Consider the following 19557-nt stretch of genomic DNA (forward strand, 5'->3'; position numbering starts at 1 on the left):
AGAAGAAGTTTCTTCTCAAATTTAAGTGGAACCTCCTGTGTTCCAGTTTGTACCCATTACCCTTTGTCTTACCATAGGTTGTCACCGAGAAGAGCCTGGCTCCATCCTCATGACACTCACCCTTTATATATTTATAAACATTAATGAGGGCAGAGTAGAGGGGAAGGAGAACCTCTCTGACCTACTGACCACCTCCCTTCTAATCCACCCCAGGATGCCATTGGCCTTCCTGGCCACAAGGGCACAGTGCTGGCTCATGGTCTGTTGCTACCAGTGATGTCCTCATATTTATTTTTGAGATGATCACTTGCTTGTGTTAGAAATAAAAACTGAACATTTAATTAAATTAATTTTCCATAATGGCCAAGTTATATTCCGGACTTTACACTATCTGGAATTCGATATGTATCTCCCTTGTCCCATGCAGGAAACACCAAGAGATTCCTTTCTGCATCAAGATACAACTGCTGCATCAACTTTCTTCCCTTGAAAACACAGGGCATCACCAAGAAAAAGGAAGAACTTGGACATCAAACATGTGGGCATGCCCAAATTCTTCAGCGCTCCAGGTCTAAGACGCCTGCATCTCTGATCCTGTAAGGTCCCATCAGGTAACAGGTCTTTCTACACCACTGTGCAGCTTGGGCCCCAGAACACAGTCTTACTGCAACTTAATCTCTAGTGTGTTCTACCATAACTTTATGTGCACCCCAACATGAAAAAGGATGAATACTTTTCACACTCAGAACTAAAGGCTACTCTCCTACCTGAGATACAGACAAAAAGGCGGTGAATAAGGTCATTACTGCCATGAAATCTGGATCTGATCTTTTCTCGGGTGGCAATTTTAGCGGCCTGCAGAGCGAGCTGGATTTCTTCCTCATCGATGTCATCAGATGAACTAGAACTTGTCATTAAACTGCTGTAGATGAAAAAAAAAATACAAGTAATGTAAATCTTCATTCAGTTGTTCAGGATGTTCAGCAAATCCTAAAGGATTTATGACTCAGGCAAAACTCTATAGCAAACCAGAGCTAATTGCTGTAAATTCTTCTTGAAGTTAATCAACACGCAATCAATCGCCATCATATGTCTGATTTTCACTCTGTGGCATAGCTGCAAAAAAACCTTTGAAGCAGAAAATCATTTGTCTGTATTTTAGTGCATTTTCCTTAGTTATTACAAATTGCTGTGCCATTTTTCACATTAACTTCTAAAAGCTCAGTGCTGAGATCATAACTTCACCACAAATCTGAAAGGCGAATATCAACCTAAAAATGAGAAGGTCAGCTCTAAAGTCAACTTAGAAATTTATTAATGTGGAACTTAATTTGAAAAAAGAAAAATTCTAAATTGTGGTACCTTAAAATACTGGGAATAGAGTCTAAATATAACCTTACATAAAAAAAATTGAAAGAAGGGTGATAAAATATAATTTACACAGTAGAAAGGTAGATTAGTCCCCATATATACCTAACTGGAGAAATTGCTGCAGTGTCAAACTATTGAAACGGAATGGATCATTAACTCCAAAGAGATTTAAAAGTGTCACCAAATATTTACTAGAGATTTAAATTTTCTCTGCAAAACCCGATGCACAGTTGAAAAAATAAAGCAACCTGAGACCACAGGGAAGCTTTGGTGGGAATCCAGCTTCTTCAAGATTTAGGAGTTAACTAAACTATTTGTAAATTGTAAATCAAGATATATTCTTTAAAAAACAAGCACTTAGAGGAAAAAGTAGCACTTTGCCAATGGAAAAACCCTTAATGGGGAGTAAGAGCACAGGGTGTAATTACACCGAAGTCCCGAGAGTTCCCTGTGCTGACCGAAGGGGACATGCTACCTTACCCTACTACATTCGCAGACAAAGGAACACTAAACCATCTTCCCTTTATATTGGAAAGAAATTGATCTCACCAATGATTACACAGAAAACTAGAATATTTTACTTCTACTTTGGCTGTCCAAAACTCCCGAAGTCTCTACTACACAGACTGCTATGTAAAAAAAAAAGTCACTGATGCCATAAGTAGCATAACGAATAAGGTATTTTCTAACACATTCTGAGTTCAATCTGCTTTTATTAGGTGCCAAAACACTCACCACCTTGCAGATCCCAACCCCATGACAATATGCTGGTACAGTTATTGCAGGATAAGACACATAGAAAACAATTACAATTATTTATAAGAAAATTTTCTGGGATGTAGTTTTGAAATTCTAGCTGTGGGCTATACAGGTAATCCTTTAAAATATGAACTTGAATTTATTAGGCTCACCACCTTAAAAGCCCTAGTAAAAACAGAACTGAAAATCAATACTGGAGATCAGTTATTGACAGCAATATCAACGGAAAATGTGCAGCACGAGTTCCTTAACTGGCTTCTCATTCTTTCGAAGACCAAAGAGCAGGTTTGCAAGAGACTCATTTTGTTCATATTATCTATTCCTATTAACAAAAAAAAAATCTTGTAAAAAGATAGTAGTTCTATGTTTACAGCTCCCTCAGCACCACAACTGAGTAGGTTTATTAAAGATACTTGGAACCAAGTGAGAATGCGCTCTCTCAATTTTTCCTTTGGTTTGCCATAGGGAATATAACATATATATTACAATAGCAAGCCTGTCGTGTGGAAAGGCCTGTGTTTGAGGCAATGAGAAGGTCACATAGGAACACAGCTTATAAGGGGTAAACTGAAAGCCACGAGAGCCAGGATGCAATTCCTGATTCGCAATAGTACAGGCTCAATCAACCACCTACTCGCACAAATGCTCACGTATACAGATAAAGGAGTTTGTCTGCCTCATAACATCACCAAATAAGGTCTACTTATTCTCTTCTTCTTAAAAGATTTGGCCTCAGGACCACACCAAATGCAGTCTGTAATTATACAATCCCAATACCATGGTGTCTTTGAAACTCCCAATAAGAAAAACCCCAAGTGCAGGGGAAAGCAGGGGGGGCTGATTCAGGGCTGACTCTTCCCTCCAAGTCACAGTTGAACTATTTCAGAGTAAGGTGTTCAGTGGGCAGAGAGCTGTGAATAGTGCTTTTCAAGAATATAAACTACTCAGTCCTTTCCCGTTTTGCAGAAAGGAAGAAAGGCTCATTCCACAATCCTGATCGAGCTCTGATCAATTTTATTAATAACATTTGGTTTTTCAAATCTCTTCCAACTGGGAGGAATGCAGTTTTACCTACTTCCTAATTTCTCCGAGGAATTTGGTTTGACCCACTTCTGATCCAGGCTATTCCGGGTTAGATTTTGTGGTGTGTCACTAAGACTGGTCACGTCCCACCACAAGACTGGTTTGAACTTTTTTTGCCTTAAAAATCCCTACTGCTGAGCACATACAAACGGCTTTGGCACTGTGGGATGGAAGGTCAGCATGTCTGCATACTGCCATTAAATAAACTTCCATATGCACAGTCACATGTCAAGTACAATCCCCATAAACAAAGTGTTCAGAAAAGAGGATATTTTGTATTCAGGATTGCTTGTGCCATGGGAAAGAGAAAAGTCAACGATACAGAATAATTTACCATTGTGCCTAAGAACCTGTACAGACTTAGAAACCATTATTCTACCTTTAGCAACAGGGTCAAGTTGGAGTTAGATGAAAATGACTCTCAAAGAATAGCTAATGACCATCTGTTCTTTACTTTAAAATGTATCTTACTGTTAAAATAATGTAACCAGAAAATTAATGTTATAGAGGCAGACAGAATTACTGTAAGAACATGAATATAGCAATTGTTTCAGATAAACAGCAAAAGAGACAGTTTTCCTTCTAACAGGGTACCCCAAACAGCAGTGATGGCATCTGTGAAAATATTTAAAATTCTTTCTTTTTTTTTTTTTTAAATTGATATTATAAAAAAAAAAAAACAAACCTGAATTCAGATCTACAAAGTTCAGCTTTACCTTTTCCCCAAACTATTCTTTCAAACCAGTTATTTTTTTTAGTTCTATAAGGAATACCATTCCTACTTGGCTTATCCAACACGCATGATTTGGCTCAGAATTCTCAGCTGATACCAGATGTGTAGGAAGCATTTCATTAATGTCAGACTACACTCAGATCTGGAATGTTTCACTGCCGATATCTGCACAATCAAGTATCACTGCAGAATGTAAATAGCCATCCTAAGCAGCTAGAGACAAGTCCACATTTTCTCAACTTCTTGGTTGAAGAGAACCCTGCATTACCCAAGGAATTAGGTTAAGAATAGACAAGAAGTGTGGAATTCCCCTTGTGAAACGTTTATCATATAAGCAATGCTTATCATGCATTTATTTTTCATATTGTAAACACATTGCAAAGTTAACACGTCTGAAGGCAAATATCAAGAAATAAGACATTATGTAAAAGGTTGATTCCAAAGAGTAAACCTGCTTATGTTATAAAGGAAGAGATACCTTTGACTGGGAAATGTAGTGATATATGTACAAGCAACCAAAACCCAATAATGCAATTGTACACGAGATCACCTTTCACCCACGGAACATTACAGAATTAATATTCGAAAGGATACTTCTGAGACAGGTTAAGCAGTCGTATCCATACATATGGAAAACAGGACTGTGGAACACGATTATGCCTGACACTTTCAGAAGTGGCCAGTTATTTCAGGTGATCATCTGTGCTACTGATGGCCTTGTGCTCAATTTGTTGAGCACTGACACTCATCCAAAACCAGTGAAAGCAGCAAAGTCTAAAATGGAACAACCAAAGTCAATTGATTCAAAGTTGGTCAAAACTTAAATATTTTACATTTGAGCTCAAAAAAAGAGTAGCAGTAGAAATCTGCAACCACTATCGGATGTTTCCTTCCAAATTTGTCCAGAAGTATTTGGTCCATTAAACCTGAAATCTGCACCTAACTGAATGCAGAATGTACGAGATCGTCTCGAAGAATTTCTCGTTATTCACAAACAAACCCTCAGAGCATCTTAAGTATGCATTAAATATACAGCACTGGCAGGTAAAAATGATTTAAAAGTTCACTGTACTGAATACAAAGAAATCAAATGAATTCTAATGTTTTCAAAGTAATAACAAAACCTTTTTTAAAAAGTGGTTTGGTTTTATTTCTTTTTAGAAACCTTAGATCAAAAGTGGTCACTATTTGCAAAGGAGTAACCCCAACATATCTATTCTACTATAAAGGATGCAACATCACCAAATTTAATTGGAAAGTAAGATCACCCTCTAAGTCTCTGATTACAGGCAAAGTCTGTGATTCCAGCTAATTTTCAGGCAGATTTCCAAAGATTGTCAATGGTGCCATTAAAGGAGAGGGCTTGGGTTCCGGCAAGAAAAACTCGTTCTACAGAAGTCTAAAAGCAAAATGCTTAGAAATTCTATGAACAATACTACAAATGTTTATTGGAAAAGTGTTAACACACAATTCAGTGCCTATCCCTACACCATTTGTGTTATACTAACACCTGTGACACCAGTGATAACTATTCACTTGCTCAAAATCTCCAGCAAACTATTCACGACAAAAGAGGTAACACTTCCTGCTGCAGTGGGAATTCAAAGCTTGTATTATAAATCCACTTCACAGCGAATTAAAAATCCATGTATTCAATGGTACTATTCTGATGTAGAGGTTTACCTGCCTGGCAAAATGAGTGTGATAAATTTTGAGACAGAGCTGCCCTTGAGCAACGTTTCATCCACGCCATATGGAAGCAGGTGAGATGCCTTCTACAGTAAGAAAATGCGACAACTTTGCAAAAGGTTTTCTATGATTTCACACATTCCTATGTCACAAAAGGACAATGCAACTATAAACCAGGCTGAAAGTTTTTACAAAGGGACAGTAGTGCAAGTCTTAAATACCAGTGATGGTTCATAAAAGAATTATGACAGACTGTCCACAAAGCATTCACTATGCAGTTCCTTCAACTTAAACATCAGTTCATTTGCACTAGTTGGCCTTAATGAATCTATGAATATGTGTGTGTATATATATATATATATATATATGTATTGAATATTCTAGTTTGGAAAATATTTTAAAAAAACCCTAATATGATGAGTTCCCTGGCAGTCATTTTTGTCCATACAGAATTCAGCACAATGGCCACCTTATGCTCTGTGTACAATATGTGTAACATATACTTCCTACCCAATCTACGATATTTAAGGTTTTTTCTCTTCCATCTCAATTTTTTCGATTTAAATAATTAAAAAACAAACAAACAAAAAACAATCAAACAACAACAACAAAAAACTCACACAAAAACCAAAGCTAAGCCCCAAAACTTGTGCAGGCAAATCAATGTTATTGTCTGCTCACAATTTCTAAAACGACATTGATCCCACTGATACTTGTGTAGGCTGTAGCTGGAAACCCCACCACTAACCTGTCAACCTGTCCTTCCCAAGCTATTACTGTCACTTTTATGCTTCATAAGCTATAGTCAACTCTGGGTTCCTATTTGAAAAAAAGAATAAATAACTGCTCCAAAGGCCATCTAAACTATCAGACAATAGTTGGGGAAAGACAAAGGTTGCATACATGAGAAAAGTGAGAGGAAAATTAGAGAGCTTTGGTTTGTATGACTCCATGGCACTAAAAAAAATATAATTACTACTTCGCATTCTGCTTTTTACAGAACCTCCGGTGTTTCTTTTTGGATACTCTCACAAGGAACACAATGAACAGCAGGTTCCACTCTCTGGTCTCTAACATGTACTGGTTTTTATGTGGTTGGGAAGAAAATTAACATTAATGGTTTCTTACAATTATTTTAAGTGAAGGGGGGTGGCTATACACTCAGAGTCATTTAAACCCAATCCAGAACATGTCGTCTTATTTGAATAATAGCATGTAGTTATTTAGGTAGGGACTATATTTTAAGGAATGATCTCAGAAGCTACATTTAAAGCAGATCAAAAAATGCTTCAATTCAGAACTTTATTTCTTGACTTTTAACCCTAATATTTTATTATGTCAAGAGGTTTTTTAAATGCAATCCTTCAGGTATTTTGTCTCTATTTTAAGAGAAAACTCTAGAGAGGGAAACAAATCAAACCCATAAAGTGTTCCCAAGGCTTCAGAACTCTTGAGAAACAAGTAAGACAACTGCATGCAAACCACTGTCAGGAACAACCCAACCAAGCACCACCAGAAAAGGAGTGGACTTGACTAGACTACAATATTATCACATGCATGAGCTCCATACATGTCGGGACATGTGCTAAAAGCCCCATCTGCTGTCAGCCTTTTGAATTCCACAGTAGGGGAATTATTTTTGATACACTGCAAGATTTGCAGAAGCCCCTTCTTAGCTTATTCGGCCCCAGTTGAGGCGGGCAATCTGAAGTCAGCTAATGAAAATAAGTAATTTGGCTAATGGGATTAGCCACGTGCCCTAAATTATACCTCCAGTCAGGAAAAAATCCCCAGCCCTGAAGAAAATGGAATTTTAAATGAACAGCAAAAACTTGTGCTCAATGCCCTGGCATCTTCTGCAGCCACCGACCCCACTGGAAGAGCATCTGGGATCCTCCCTCAGCCCTTCGAACATCACACTGTGGAGCCTTCTCCTTGTACTTATCACATTGGAGTTATCCAAACCCACAGCTGATGAAGCTGCATCTTGCTAAACAGATACACCATAAGAAACTCTACCTCAACAACGGGTTCATTCAAACTCATCACCGCTCTGGCCTGGGTTTTCAGAAGAATGCAAAGATACTGTATTTCAAATGGGAATTAACAACAAAAAAACCAACACAGACAGTGTAGGATTTATCAGCTTTAACAGTGCTCTCTCCCAAATAGCTTTTTTGGTCATTAGAGATAAAACTTCTATAAGAGTGCATATGAACAAATAACTTAAGAGCATTAGTAATCCACAGGGCTGCTTACTAACTATCAAATTTAACATTAGATACTTGCAAGGTACTACATTTGCTGTTTTTCTTAAAATTGAACAAAAAAGGGATAAAACCTGCAAGATAAGGATATTGTAAAATTCGAGAAAAAAAACAGAACTGAAACTATTAGAAGTTAGAATATTGCTTATGTTCTAAGATGTTGTCAATTCCACCGTAACCTTTTTTCCTAACACTTTTTTCTAATCAAACATGCATTTAAAGCTCTCAAACATTCACTCACACTGCAAAAGGACAAATAATATGAGATTAGAGTACATAAATATTTAAACTTCAAAAATAACCCTGGACTGGAAAAACTGAAAGTGAAAAATAGAAATAATATAGCATTTATAAAGGAATGGTATGTAATATCAGCTCTGGTCTCTGATACAGGGATGGGAACATATCAAGTCCCAGCTTTTAAGCCTTATCCAGAACCTGATGCAGGACAGACAGAACCGGGACACCTGAAGATGGATACAAATACTTCGAAGGGCAAAGAGTGATTTCATAAAGCTCTTCTGCAGTGTCCTCGGCGGTATGCAACTTGCTGTATGGCACAGTAAAAAGTGAATTAATTCAGCATCCAATTCCAGTGGACACTCTCCTGAGTGGCAACTCCTGCATGGGGCAGAAATGGAGATGGAGCAGCAGCACTGAAAGATGTTTTCCAGCAGGAGGAACTCTGAGGGATAGGGAAACTTATGAACACAACATTTTCATATCGCCTCCATCAGTTCCCTCAAAGAACAACACACAACAACCAGCTGAAGCATTAAAGCATTCTGGGGTCTAGGAGAATCCCGCAGGAATTTCATATCCAGCCGTGGGAGCCAACACTGAGAAAAGCTAATTAAAGTATTAGGTGGAGACTTAGAATTGTAATTAGAAAAGAAAGCTTTCTCTTCATTTTTCACCTCCAATGCCTCTGCCAGTATGAAGAAATCCCCTCTCTCTTCCTCCAATATAACTGTGGTTTTATAACGTATCTTAGTTTTAGGCATTATCAAAAACTCTGCAAAAGCTGCAGTTACCATAGTGATTTTAGTTAATTACACATAATCTCAAAACTTCCAAACATGCTATTCTAAGGGGTTTTTTTTTGGGAAAACGATCTGTAAAATGAAATCTAATTTCTGAGAGCTAGTAATTTTTGTTCTATTAGTAGTGCAGGGAACACCAAGTGACATTCCACAACAGATTTTTACACATCATTAAAATGAACATGACTATAAATGTGGCCAAATTACTAAAAATGAAAATTACAAGTGAGCTATGTAGAAATTAGAACACAAACCCATTATGATCACTTCTGTCAGTCTGCAGCCAGATGATATTGCATCTGGAACACAGCCCCCAAACGCCAAATTTTGAGGTGTCTACCAGTTCTGCTAGAACAGACTTATTGCCCATGCTGCTTAAAATATTGTCCTATCTCACTTGATTCACATAGAGAGGAACATACTTTATATTTCATTTACTTCAACAATATTGGATATTTTAATATGGCTAAAATATGACATTTATAATTTTAATAGGGAAAGACCAAAAAATTTCAAACTGAATTTTCACCTTCCCACTGTAAAAAGAACTTGTTAATAGTGATTCAATACAAGCTGCCTGGGTTACTCCTTGAGAAAATAAAATCTGCATCAGTTACTTGCTACGGAAGACAAAGATACACATATAATATACCCCAAAATACCTTGTGGAATTTCCTAAAAGTGAATGCTACAGTTAAGAAAATGCTGCAACATTTGGAGATTGGATTTTTTGTCTTGCAGCATGAAGAACAAGATAGGCATGAAACACATCGAGAAGAATCCTGGTGGTGAAAAGCTACAGACATCTGGTTCAGTCACATACGTCTTTCTGACTAAAATGATAAGCAAAAGCTGACAGACCTCATCAACGCTGGCATTTTAGTTTTGCTGGTACTGCTCAGCTGGCTGTTGGGACAAGCGATTTAGCAGCAAAGCGAGAAGACTGTACACAGCAGCCTGTTTATAACTGTATTAATATGCATATTAATTGCCCTCACGCTGCTTGAGTGGCAGAGCTATATGAAACAGCACAGCCTCACGGTGCCCAAAACACACACAGGCAGTTTGCAGTTCAAAATAATCAGGCAGGAATGGCACCTATTGTAAAGCCATTCTGATTTGCTCAAGGTATAAATCCTTTTCTCTTCCCACAGCTCTTCTCGCTGAGCTCTTTATTTTCCATGATTCCAGCACATAAAGCTATTATCTGGTTACGAGCCGTCTTTTTGTAAAGAAAAGCTCTACAGAAAACAAAGGAAAGCACATCTACAGTAATGCACTGATCAAACCAAGAGTGACAGCATCAAACACTGACGCAGAATTAATCTGTCATTTTGCACAGCTTAAACAAGTATAACCTGACCAGGTTAACCACGGTAAAACTACAAGACAGAACATCTGCAGACACGGCTGATCAAGCAGAGCGTGACACATCAGTTAAAACATGTTGCTAACGCATTTGTTGTCCTCAAAACTGTCATCTACAAGATCCTTGGGGTAGTTACGATCGCTTTATTAAAACTTGTGGGCATGTACTCTGTGCTGTGGTTTTAATAGCACAGATTAGTGGGTAGCTGTGGACCGTGAGACAGAAGATCTGAATTCTCCTACTATAATTCACAGTCCAAGTTATTTTTCCTTCTTGCATCCTCTTTGAGGTGCTGAAGTTTACTGGTGGCAAAACCCAGAGCAAAACCTGGCTTTGTAAGAAACCAGCCACCCAGAAGAACTTGGCTTGGTCTGTGAGAAGGGCAAGAAACTGGCTTTCAGGCTCCAGGTGATCAATGGCTGTTACTCAGGCTGGCAGCCTGTCACAGATGGGATCCTCCGGGGATTGACACTGGGCCTCATGCTGTTCAACATCTTCAGAAATCATCTGGACAATGGGATTGAGAGCACCATCACCAAGGCTGCTAATGACACAGCAGCAGTTGGTGAGGTGGACACATCAGAAGGGAAGGTCACCTTACCCAGTGACCTGGGCAGGCTGGAAGAGTGGGCCAGCAGAATCAGTGTGGGGTTTAACAGAGACAAGTGCAAGGTCCTGCACTGGGAACGGCAGAATCAAATCGCTGAAAGGGACCTGGGGGTCCTGGTGGACACCAAGTTGAGCAGGAGTTAGCAGTACACCCTTGCAGCAATGAAGCCAAACTGGATCCTGGGCTGCATCCATGGGGACATTACTAGCAGAGAGAAGAGATGCGATCATCCTACTCTACCAAGCGTTTGCCAGGCCACATCTGGAATACTGTGTCCAGTTCTGGTCCCCACAAGTCATGAAAGATGCAGACAGACTGGAGAGGGCGCAAAGGAGGGCCATGAAGATGATCCAAGGCTAGAGAACCTGCCATATGAAGAAAGATTGAAGGACTTTGGTCTTTTCTTCCTGGAGAAGAGAAGGCTTGGATGGGATCTTATCATAGTATTCCACTACCTCAAGGGCAGTTACAAAGAGGATGGAGGCTCTCTTCACAAGGAGCGGTGTGGTGAAAACAAGGGACAATGGGTGCAAACTGCACTGGGAGAGGTTTTATCTCAACATAATATTTTTACAGTGAGAACAACCACTCACTGGAAGAACCTCCCCAGGGATGTGGTGGATTCCTCATCACTGCAGGTTTTCAAGATGCAGCTAGACAGGGTGCTTGATCTCATCTAGGCTCCCTTTCCCATGACAAGTTGGACCAGACAATCTTTCAAGGTTCCTTTCAACCTGGGCTGTTCTGTGGTTCTGCAAACTGACTGGCAAGGTGGCTTCAGTCTCCTGCAAAGCACCCTCTGCTTCTGAAATAGGTCATCAACATTTCATGTCTCTCATTCATACACTATGATAATCTTCCCCGCCTTGTTTCACATGTGTTTACACTAACAAGGATATACTCAAAATACATAATAAAGTGATAGCCTTCACCTACATCCAGCAAGCCAACAACCTTGGGCTCTGCCCACATGTATGCAAATACAGATATTCCAACAGAAATAGCCAGATAAATATCCCACTGTAATCGCTAGCAGTCTTGCTGTTTGGGCAGAGGCCTGAGTCACACAACACTTTAGGTATTTACAGTCTGTGAAAGGAGGTAACAGACTAAAACTTTACCACTGTTTTTTGTAAATGCCTAAAACTGTAGAAAAAAATACCCCAAAACACCAATATTTAAGCTACAATGACATATCTTAGAAAAAGTGACTGCTGACCAGAGAAGGCATGTGTCGTATCATTAAGGTTAGTTTAAAAGTTATTATCTGTATTTAAAGTTGCCATTTATTGGCTCATCATAAACTTTAAATGAAGAAGTAGGCTTTAGCATGTACTTCAGGCAAGCAAATGAAGAAACACTGAAGAATCTGTATTCAAGCTTCCCTTGCACTGCCTTACTCCAAAAACGCCAAGGCTTAAACTCAACTACCTTATTCTTCTGTTGTTTCATTTTTTTTTCCTCATCATTCCCAAAACAATGCTTTTCTTGGCATTTTCCAGCTCCAATCTTTCAGAGACTTTAGGTTCATTCTTGGCTTTCATCATAAAGTCATCTCATTCTGTTAGCTTTTGAATAGCCCTCACTTAGGTTTCCACTCAAATTAATGGCTCTCTCGGGGTCTTGCCCAACAATTCTAATGCATATTGAAAGCTGACGGACAGACTTCTGCAAATAGTTTATTTTTAGAAGCTACTGACTTGACTGCTTCCAACAAGGAAATGGGTAAGATTCCAGCAGTGTATTTTTATTAGCGGCCTATTTACAACTAAGTTATAGTTATATTAAAAACGGCTCTAAAAATGACATTTATGAAAAATAAGCCATTAAAAAGGAAAAAACTGGTGGATTGTTTCCTGGAGCTATTATAATACAAACAATGCATCAATTGCCACTTCCCTGCTGTAGTTATAAGCATCTCATTTTCACTGGAGTCAGCAGTATTATTGCACAGTCACACTGATGGTACCAAAAAACTCTGCATAAAACCACAGTTTCTGAAATACAGGGAATACATTTATTCTCTGCTGAGAAAAATCCCTACTGATATGGGCACTTCATGTCTAGATACTGCTTAAAGAACATTTTGCAAAAGATCATCATCCGAACTGAGCTGAACATTACATTTCTTGACCATCAGACCTCTGAGACTAGAGAAGGAACCTTCTACACAGATCAGGTGCCAATGAAATAATCAACTTTTCCTTAGCAAAACCATCTGAGAAGCCCTCTATACCTTTTCACCCGATTTGTGCTCTAGAAATCTTCAGCAAGGTTTTAAAATGTTTTTCAAATTACTGTGTGTGCACAGTCAGTAATCCAAGTATGCAATCACAGTTCTGATTTCAGAAGGAAAATCTATGGTCAGATGCATTTCAACAAATTACACGCTTAATAGAGGTTACCATTTTTCTCCATTGACTAAACAGGGAACCTACAGCAGCAAAACTAATTTAAGTGTATCCGTTTGGTGCCTAAAATTAGGTGGGATGAATATAGCTCAAAAAATTATAAAGCACTGGTTGATGATGGAAAAAGTTTAAGGCAGCAAATCACAGGCTGATTTGAAGCCGCCTTTTTTAACAGGTCCCAAATGGTTCCCACAGTCCTTACAGCTTTTTGCTACCAACAAAGATGAAAATGGCACCAACAACCCTCGGCCTGAACAGCACTTTGGGATCCAAGAACTGGGAATTTTCTCCATTTGGAAAACAAAGGTGTATATATGTAGAATTCCACATATACAATACTTCATTGTTTAAAACCCATTCAGTCTGTGCTGTCTAAGACACTCGTAGTTCATTCACCACTCTGTGCTGTTCTGGCTAAGCTGGATTTGCTACCAGAGCAGAACTTCCAAAACACTCTGCAATCTGAAAGGAGGAATTTCAGCCTCAGTATTTGTTACCTAACAGCACCAAGGAATTGATTATAGCTCACCAGAGGCTGAAAGGTCAAATAAATGCACTTTGGGAATTTTGTTAGGCTAATTATTTATCAGAAAATATTTGCAAATCTGCAAATTTGTAATTATTGTTAATGAAAAAAGCAAAAAATTAAGCACACTGAAATGGCATATTTGCTGAAGAATAACTGAAGTTACTTCTACTGTCCGTTCAGCCAGGCCTGTGTGAAACAGTCTTGGATGCAGACGGTATTTAGAAGAGGGCAACCGCTGCACACAGGTAAATTGGGTTCTGTTTGAAGAACAGTTAAAAGGAAACGTATTTCCAAATTAAAGCCCTGAAAAACAGTTTGGTTGCATTTTTCTGCTCTTAAAAATACAAAACTCCAAAAAAATTGAGCCTAAAGATGGGCACATTTAAAAAAAAATATTACATGTACTATTTCCACTCTCGCTATTAGAAAAGCCAGTTTACTCCCTCTTTCTGTCCCCAAACCCAGATAAAATTTGGAATTTCTGAAGTTCAAATGAAGTGCCAGGTAGAGATAAATGGATGAAAAAGAGAAGACAAGAAGCAGTGGAAGAAGATCTACCTCAGCTGAACTAGTGGTATTTCAATCTGCCTATACCAGAGTAGAAATGTTACTGCACACAATGTATGCAATACATATGTCATGCAAACACTGAAAGAAGCAAATAAATCATATTTCTGCTTTAGTTATGTTTTTTCTGCCTTAAACTTAATTCCTCCATTAAGTGCTCTGAACAACACTAATTGAAGTTAACACTCTCATAGAATTTCAGAAGGTGATGATATAAACCAGCATTCTTACCAATTTTGGCCAACAACACTATGGAAGTTAAACTATTGTTAACTGGAATGCTCCCCTCATTCTACTAGGTGAAACAAAACAGAAAAAACAGGTTTTCTAGAAAGCCAAGAGACAGCTAAGACAAACATTTGATACTTTTCAAGCTAAAACCTGAAGCCTCTCCTAAGAAATGCTCTATGGACAAATAAATTAGAGATCATTGACATACATAATTCATTGGTGTATGCATTCAAACTTTTCCATAATTAGTTGCCTCTCAGTTGCCACAGCACTGAAGAAAACTGCGAGAAGAAGAAATAAGCACCTGCTGTTTGTTGGGAAGGAAGAATCCTCAGAAGTGTTGCTGTCACTCGATGCTTAATTCAATGAAAATTTTTAACCAAGCATAACCCAATACCATTTGTCAAATCTGACTGCGAAGTGATGTTATTACCTCAGAGCGTATATGCTGGAGACACTACATGTAGTGACAGAAACACTCTCATAGTCACTGCTGGAGATGGAGCTGAGGGGGGAATCACGTAAGCCATCCTGAGAACTGAAAAAACATACAGAAACAAAATGAACTGCTGAAGCAAACAAGGGTGAAAAACAGAGCACTGTGATAACTCATGGCTTGTCATGTATACAGGAATAAGAGTCAACTGGCAGTTTTTGCTCTTGAGAAAATGATACAAACCTATTCTGCTTTCCTCACAACAGGACAGAATTCCACAAATTCAGTGGGTGCACATCTTACAAAAATCTTCAATTTAATTCATGCCATACAGATACAACATTCAGGAAAGAACCAAGGATCTTACATTTTCATAATGCATAGAAGGAAAAGTGTGCCCATGCTGCCAAGTGTGGTTTCATGTTATAGGAAAAATACAACAAAACAGAAAGTTCACAGAGTCACTGCACGTTTCAGGCTAAGACACCTGAACAACTAGCTGCAAAACTTTCATTGTGACAAGTTTGATCCAAGTTTCTTCCCAAAGGGAAGGAAAAAGCCTATGAGGAAGTAGAAAGCTGAGTCTTTAGCACACATGAAAATACAACTATATCCCTAAATTTGCTTGGTCCCTATAACTGCCTTATATGCACCCCTAATTTTGTGCTTTAAACCACCAGATGAGCAGGAAGAAGTAGTCCCATGGCAAACTGTCAGCACTTCATTAGAGGACATCCACTGGCTACTAAGTAAAACGATATGAGTAATTTAAATGAATGCTACACAACTTGTAGCTGGCATCCCCAGGCTAATGAAAAGCTTTTAAATAACACTTTGTTTTACATCTTACATCATATTATCAACATAAATAGCATTAAAAGAACAGAATCACTGAATCGACTGGGCTGGAAAAGACCACAGAGATCACCAAGTCCAACCCTTGGTCCAACTCCAGTCCATTTACTAGATCATGGCACTAAGTGCCATGTCCAATCTCAGTTTAAAAACCTCCAGGGACGGTGAGTCCACCACCTCCCTGGGCAGCCATTCCAATGCCTGACCGCTCTCTCTGGAAAGAATTCCTTTCTAATCTCCAGCCTAAATTGCCCCTGTCTGAGTTTAAACCCATGCCCCCTTGTCCTATTGCTGACTGCCTGGGAGAAGAGACCAATCCCCACCTGGCTATAACTTCCCTTCAGGTAGTTATAGAGAGCGATGAGCCCACCTCTAAGCCTCCTCTTCTCCAGACTAAACAACCCCAGCTCCCTCAGCCTCTCCCCATAGCTCTTGTGTTCAAGTCCCTTCACCAGTCTTGTTGCTCTTCTCTGGACTCGCTCCAGCACTTCAATCTCTTTCCTGAACTGAGGGGACAACTATAGAACTATCTTGGAAAGACTAATTTTTTGTTTCAGTAACAATTTACTGCTCAACCACAGGAAATTCCACAAGCTGAAAAAAATTAAATTATACTAGATAAGAAAACATGCGATCTTGAGCAGAGATATCAAAGCTGTGTTGGCTCCAGGCAGTGCAGAAGAGTCATTCGAGCCTGCTGAACTCAAACGTTCAGTCAACAGAAATCTTTGGATAATGTAGAGAGAAACCTATGAAATATCTTCAGTTAAAAGAGATGTAACTATATAGGTGAGGCTTATTTTACCTTACTTCTCCACAATTACTAGCAGATTTTTTAATGTTCTTTTGATTTGTAGGCGTGTGTGGGGTACATATTCAAACCAGCTATGCTCCAAATTATTTTCTTCTACCAAATTTACTATTGTAACTATTTTTGCAGCTAGCAGTCTGGAAGAATGCTTAAGGGGAATTCTTCAAAGTAGCGTATGGAAGGTATGTGCTCTAATCCCACTAAGAAATAATAGGATTTGTTTGCATACCTCCCACTAATCTCTTGGAAAACATACCCCTTCATGTTCCTCATTTCTGACTGCCAATGTGAAAATAAATCCCAAGTGCACTATGGTTTCATTGGAAGAAGAGCAGTCACAACTGGAAAATAATTTTATCAGACTTGAACAAAAATCTATTTAACTTTCATTCCTTCTATATAATTTCCCTTGCTAATTCTGCTCATTATGAAGAGATATATGCATTTAAACAAAGGCTTCCTTTTTTATAGCTCATCACCTTTACTCATCCAATCTTACAATATGGTCATGCCACTAAAATATACTTGTAGTACCTGATTTATGGCAGCTAAATGATATTAAAAACCATTAGCACGTGATTTCACAGCATGATTGAGCAGGAGAAGCTGTCTTGCAAAGATTAAATTTATTGTTCAGAAGAAAGTAATCTCTGAACAGCAGAAGCAGGAAACAAGAACAGGCAGCAAACTCAGCACCTTTTATTTTCTCTCACCTCCCCAGCGTTTCCAGATTTCTCCAGCAAACAATCCTACCAGCTGATTGTGGGAGTAAAACTTTTTCTGAAAGATGTCAGGTTTGCTGCCTTTCGGTGCTTTCTGTGAAGCTCTGCCTCACATATCAGAAATCCGGTCAAAATATCTCAGTTACCAACGGTACATGAAAAAAAAATGAAACTATTCAAGAACTTAAATGTTCTGGTTTTCTAGATTTGTTTGTTTTGTTTTAAAGAATTTGAGGTTTTCAGCTCTTGTGCACAATCCCAATGGTGAACACTTTTCCCAAGAACTCCAATTTCCTGTATTTTGGGGGGGAGTTAAATGCTCTAGGCTAAAACATAAACCAAACAAACCACCACCCTAAATACCATCTATCTATTGAGAGCGGATATTTATTGTTAACACTGTCCCAAGTCATGAAATTACTTTCTAAGCTGTGGAGTGCACAGTCCAAGCCTTCTACACTGATAAAGGCTGCGCAAAGTGCTGGACCTTGATGATAAGTAAACCTGATGAGTAACCTGGACATGACAGCCCACAACCAGCCTACATTGTGAAAGCTCTCAATGCCATCTTTATTTTCATCTTCCCACATTCTCTGACCATACCTTGTACCTCTTCTCCAGACTTTTTATCCCCTCCATTGAACCCTCTCACCTCTAACCAGCCGCTATGAAGAGAATTCCTTCTCATCAGCTCCGCTATCTCTTTTCAAGCCCTGTCTTCAGGCCATTTGCCATTCTAAACTGCTTCACAAATGCCTTCCTTTTCCACTACTCCACCTTTTACTCGGTGCACAAACCTGGCCACGCTGAGCCCTCCACTGATTCCAGGATCAGATATTAGATCTCCATCTGCTCGGTCAGCACTTGGCAACACAAGCTGTTTGGACACACTTGACACAAATCACGCCCTCAGAGGTTTGTTGTAATAAAGGATGTGTCTTTAGACAATTACAATGTGCAAACAATTTTCTCACTTGTGTACCGACACAGATTGAATTTTTGTACCAGAAATAATATTTATTATTTACAATGTTTATTTCTGGTTCATATTATTCAGGCTGTAACTCTTCAGATAAGAAATTCTGTGTTTATTTAGTACCAAGAAATAGGAATCCAATAAAAATAACTCTGTTTTATACCTTCTCAGTACTATAATGAATAGCTTTAAAGAAAAACAAAAAACCCACAAACAAAATAAGACACCTGATATATTCTCTGCATCCCTTCTCAGGATACCTGTTTGCAGAATTTTCTTTTCATTAGTGTCTGCCTGAAGACTCGCTCAGCTTTTCTAAGATGCTGGTAGATCCTGAGGTGAATTGACCTGCTTTTCCCATCTCACGGTTCCTGTTATCAGCTGATGGTAGCTCAGCACACATGTTCATTAGCACAATTACGAGAGGAGAAGGTATGTGCATACAGACACGCTCTATACCTGACAGCACCTAATTCTTCCCGTACCAGCCCACAGGCAACCTGAACTTCCCCGCATTCCATGTTCATTTGAAATTAATGCCATGTTGGACCAGGATTCACAGGACTTTTAGAACTGCGTAAGGTGGCAAAAGCTTGTTTCATTTGTGAAGTCTTCAACACCTACGGTGTTATTTAAAAAATTACATTCTAGCACAGGATAAAACCAGCATCCACGCTCATCGAAATAGAACTCTTCAGCACTTCTGATAAAAATACAGAATAAAGATTTGAGGCAACAGAGCAAGTGACACGGGGTGACATGGCTGCCTCTTTTCATGGAATATCGGCAGCCTGAACTAGCGAACCATTTCTTTTAAACTGCTGGCCATTTTTTGTAAGTATTGTAAGTAAAAACCAAACTGAAAGCCACTTTCATCCTGGTTTGTGTGCTCTTTTCTAGTGGACCGTGTTTCCAGTCTCTCACATTTAATTAAACCTCTGGTTGTTTCAGGGGGATGGTTTCTCCATGAATGTTATTACGTGAGTTACAATTACGTTCCATGTTGCATTAGTTAATTGGTCAGATCTTTCCTATCTCACAACATGAGAGTTAACTCCAAAGCCTCATGTGTCAGCTACACAAACCCACTCAAAT

At 38.9% G+C, this 19557-nt stretch overlaps 1 protein-coding gene across 4 annotated transcripts in view; it reads right to left on the reverse strand.

Moving 5' to 3' along the window:
• ZFYVE28 (zinc finger FYVE-type containing 28) overlaps window positions 1–19557 on the reverse strand; it is a 163811-nt gene that overhangs the window by 16796 nt on the left and 127458 nt on the right. For 3 of the 4 annotated variants that reach the window (XM_065836903.2, XM_071808490.1, XM_071808491.1), the window contains 2 exons: window positions 15096–15200; window positions 768–922 (listed from right to left, as the gene is read on the reverse strand). In XM_065836903.2, coding sequence (XP_065692975.1) covers window positions 768–922; window positions 15096–15200 — 260 coding nt within the window. The remainder of the gene's footprint in view (window positions 1–767; window positions 923–15095; window positions 15201–19557) is intronic. The other variant, XM_071808488.1, reaches the window with a different exon arrangement.

The sequence above is a fragment of the Patagioenas fasciata genome, chromosome 4 (assembly GCF_037038585.1).
Source record: "Patagioenas fasciata isolate bPatFas1 chromosome 4, bPatFas1.hap1, whole genome shotgun sequence".
Classification (NCBI taxonomy): Eukaryota; Metazoa; Chordata; class Aves; order Columbiformes; family Columbidae; genus Patagioenas; species Patagioenas fasciata.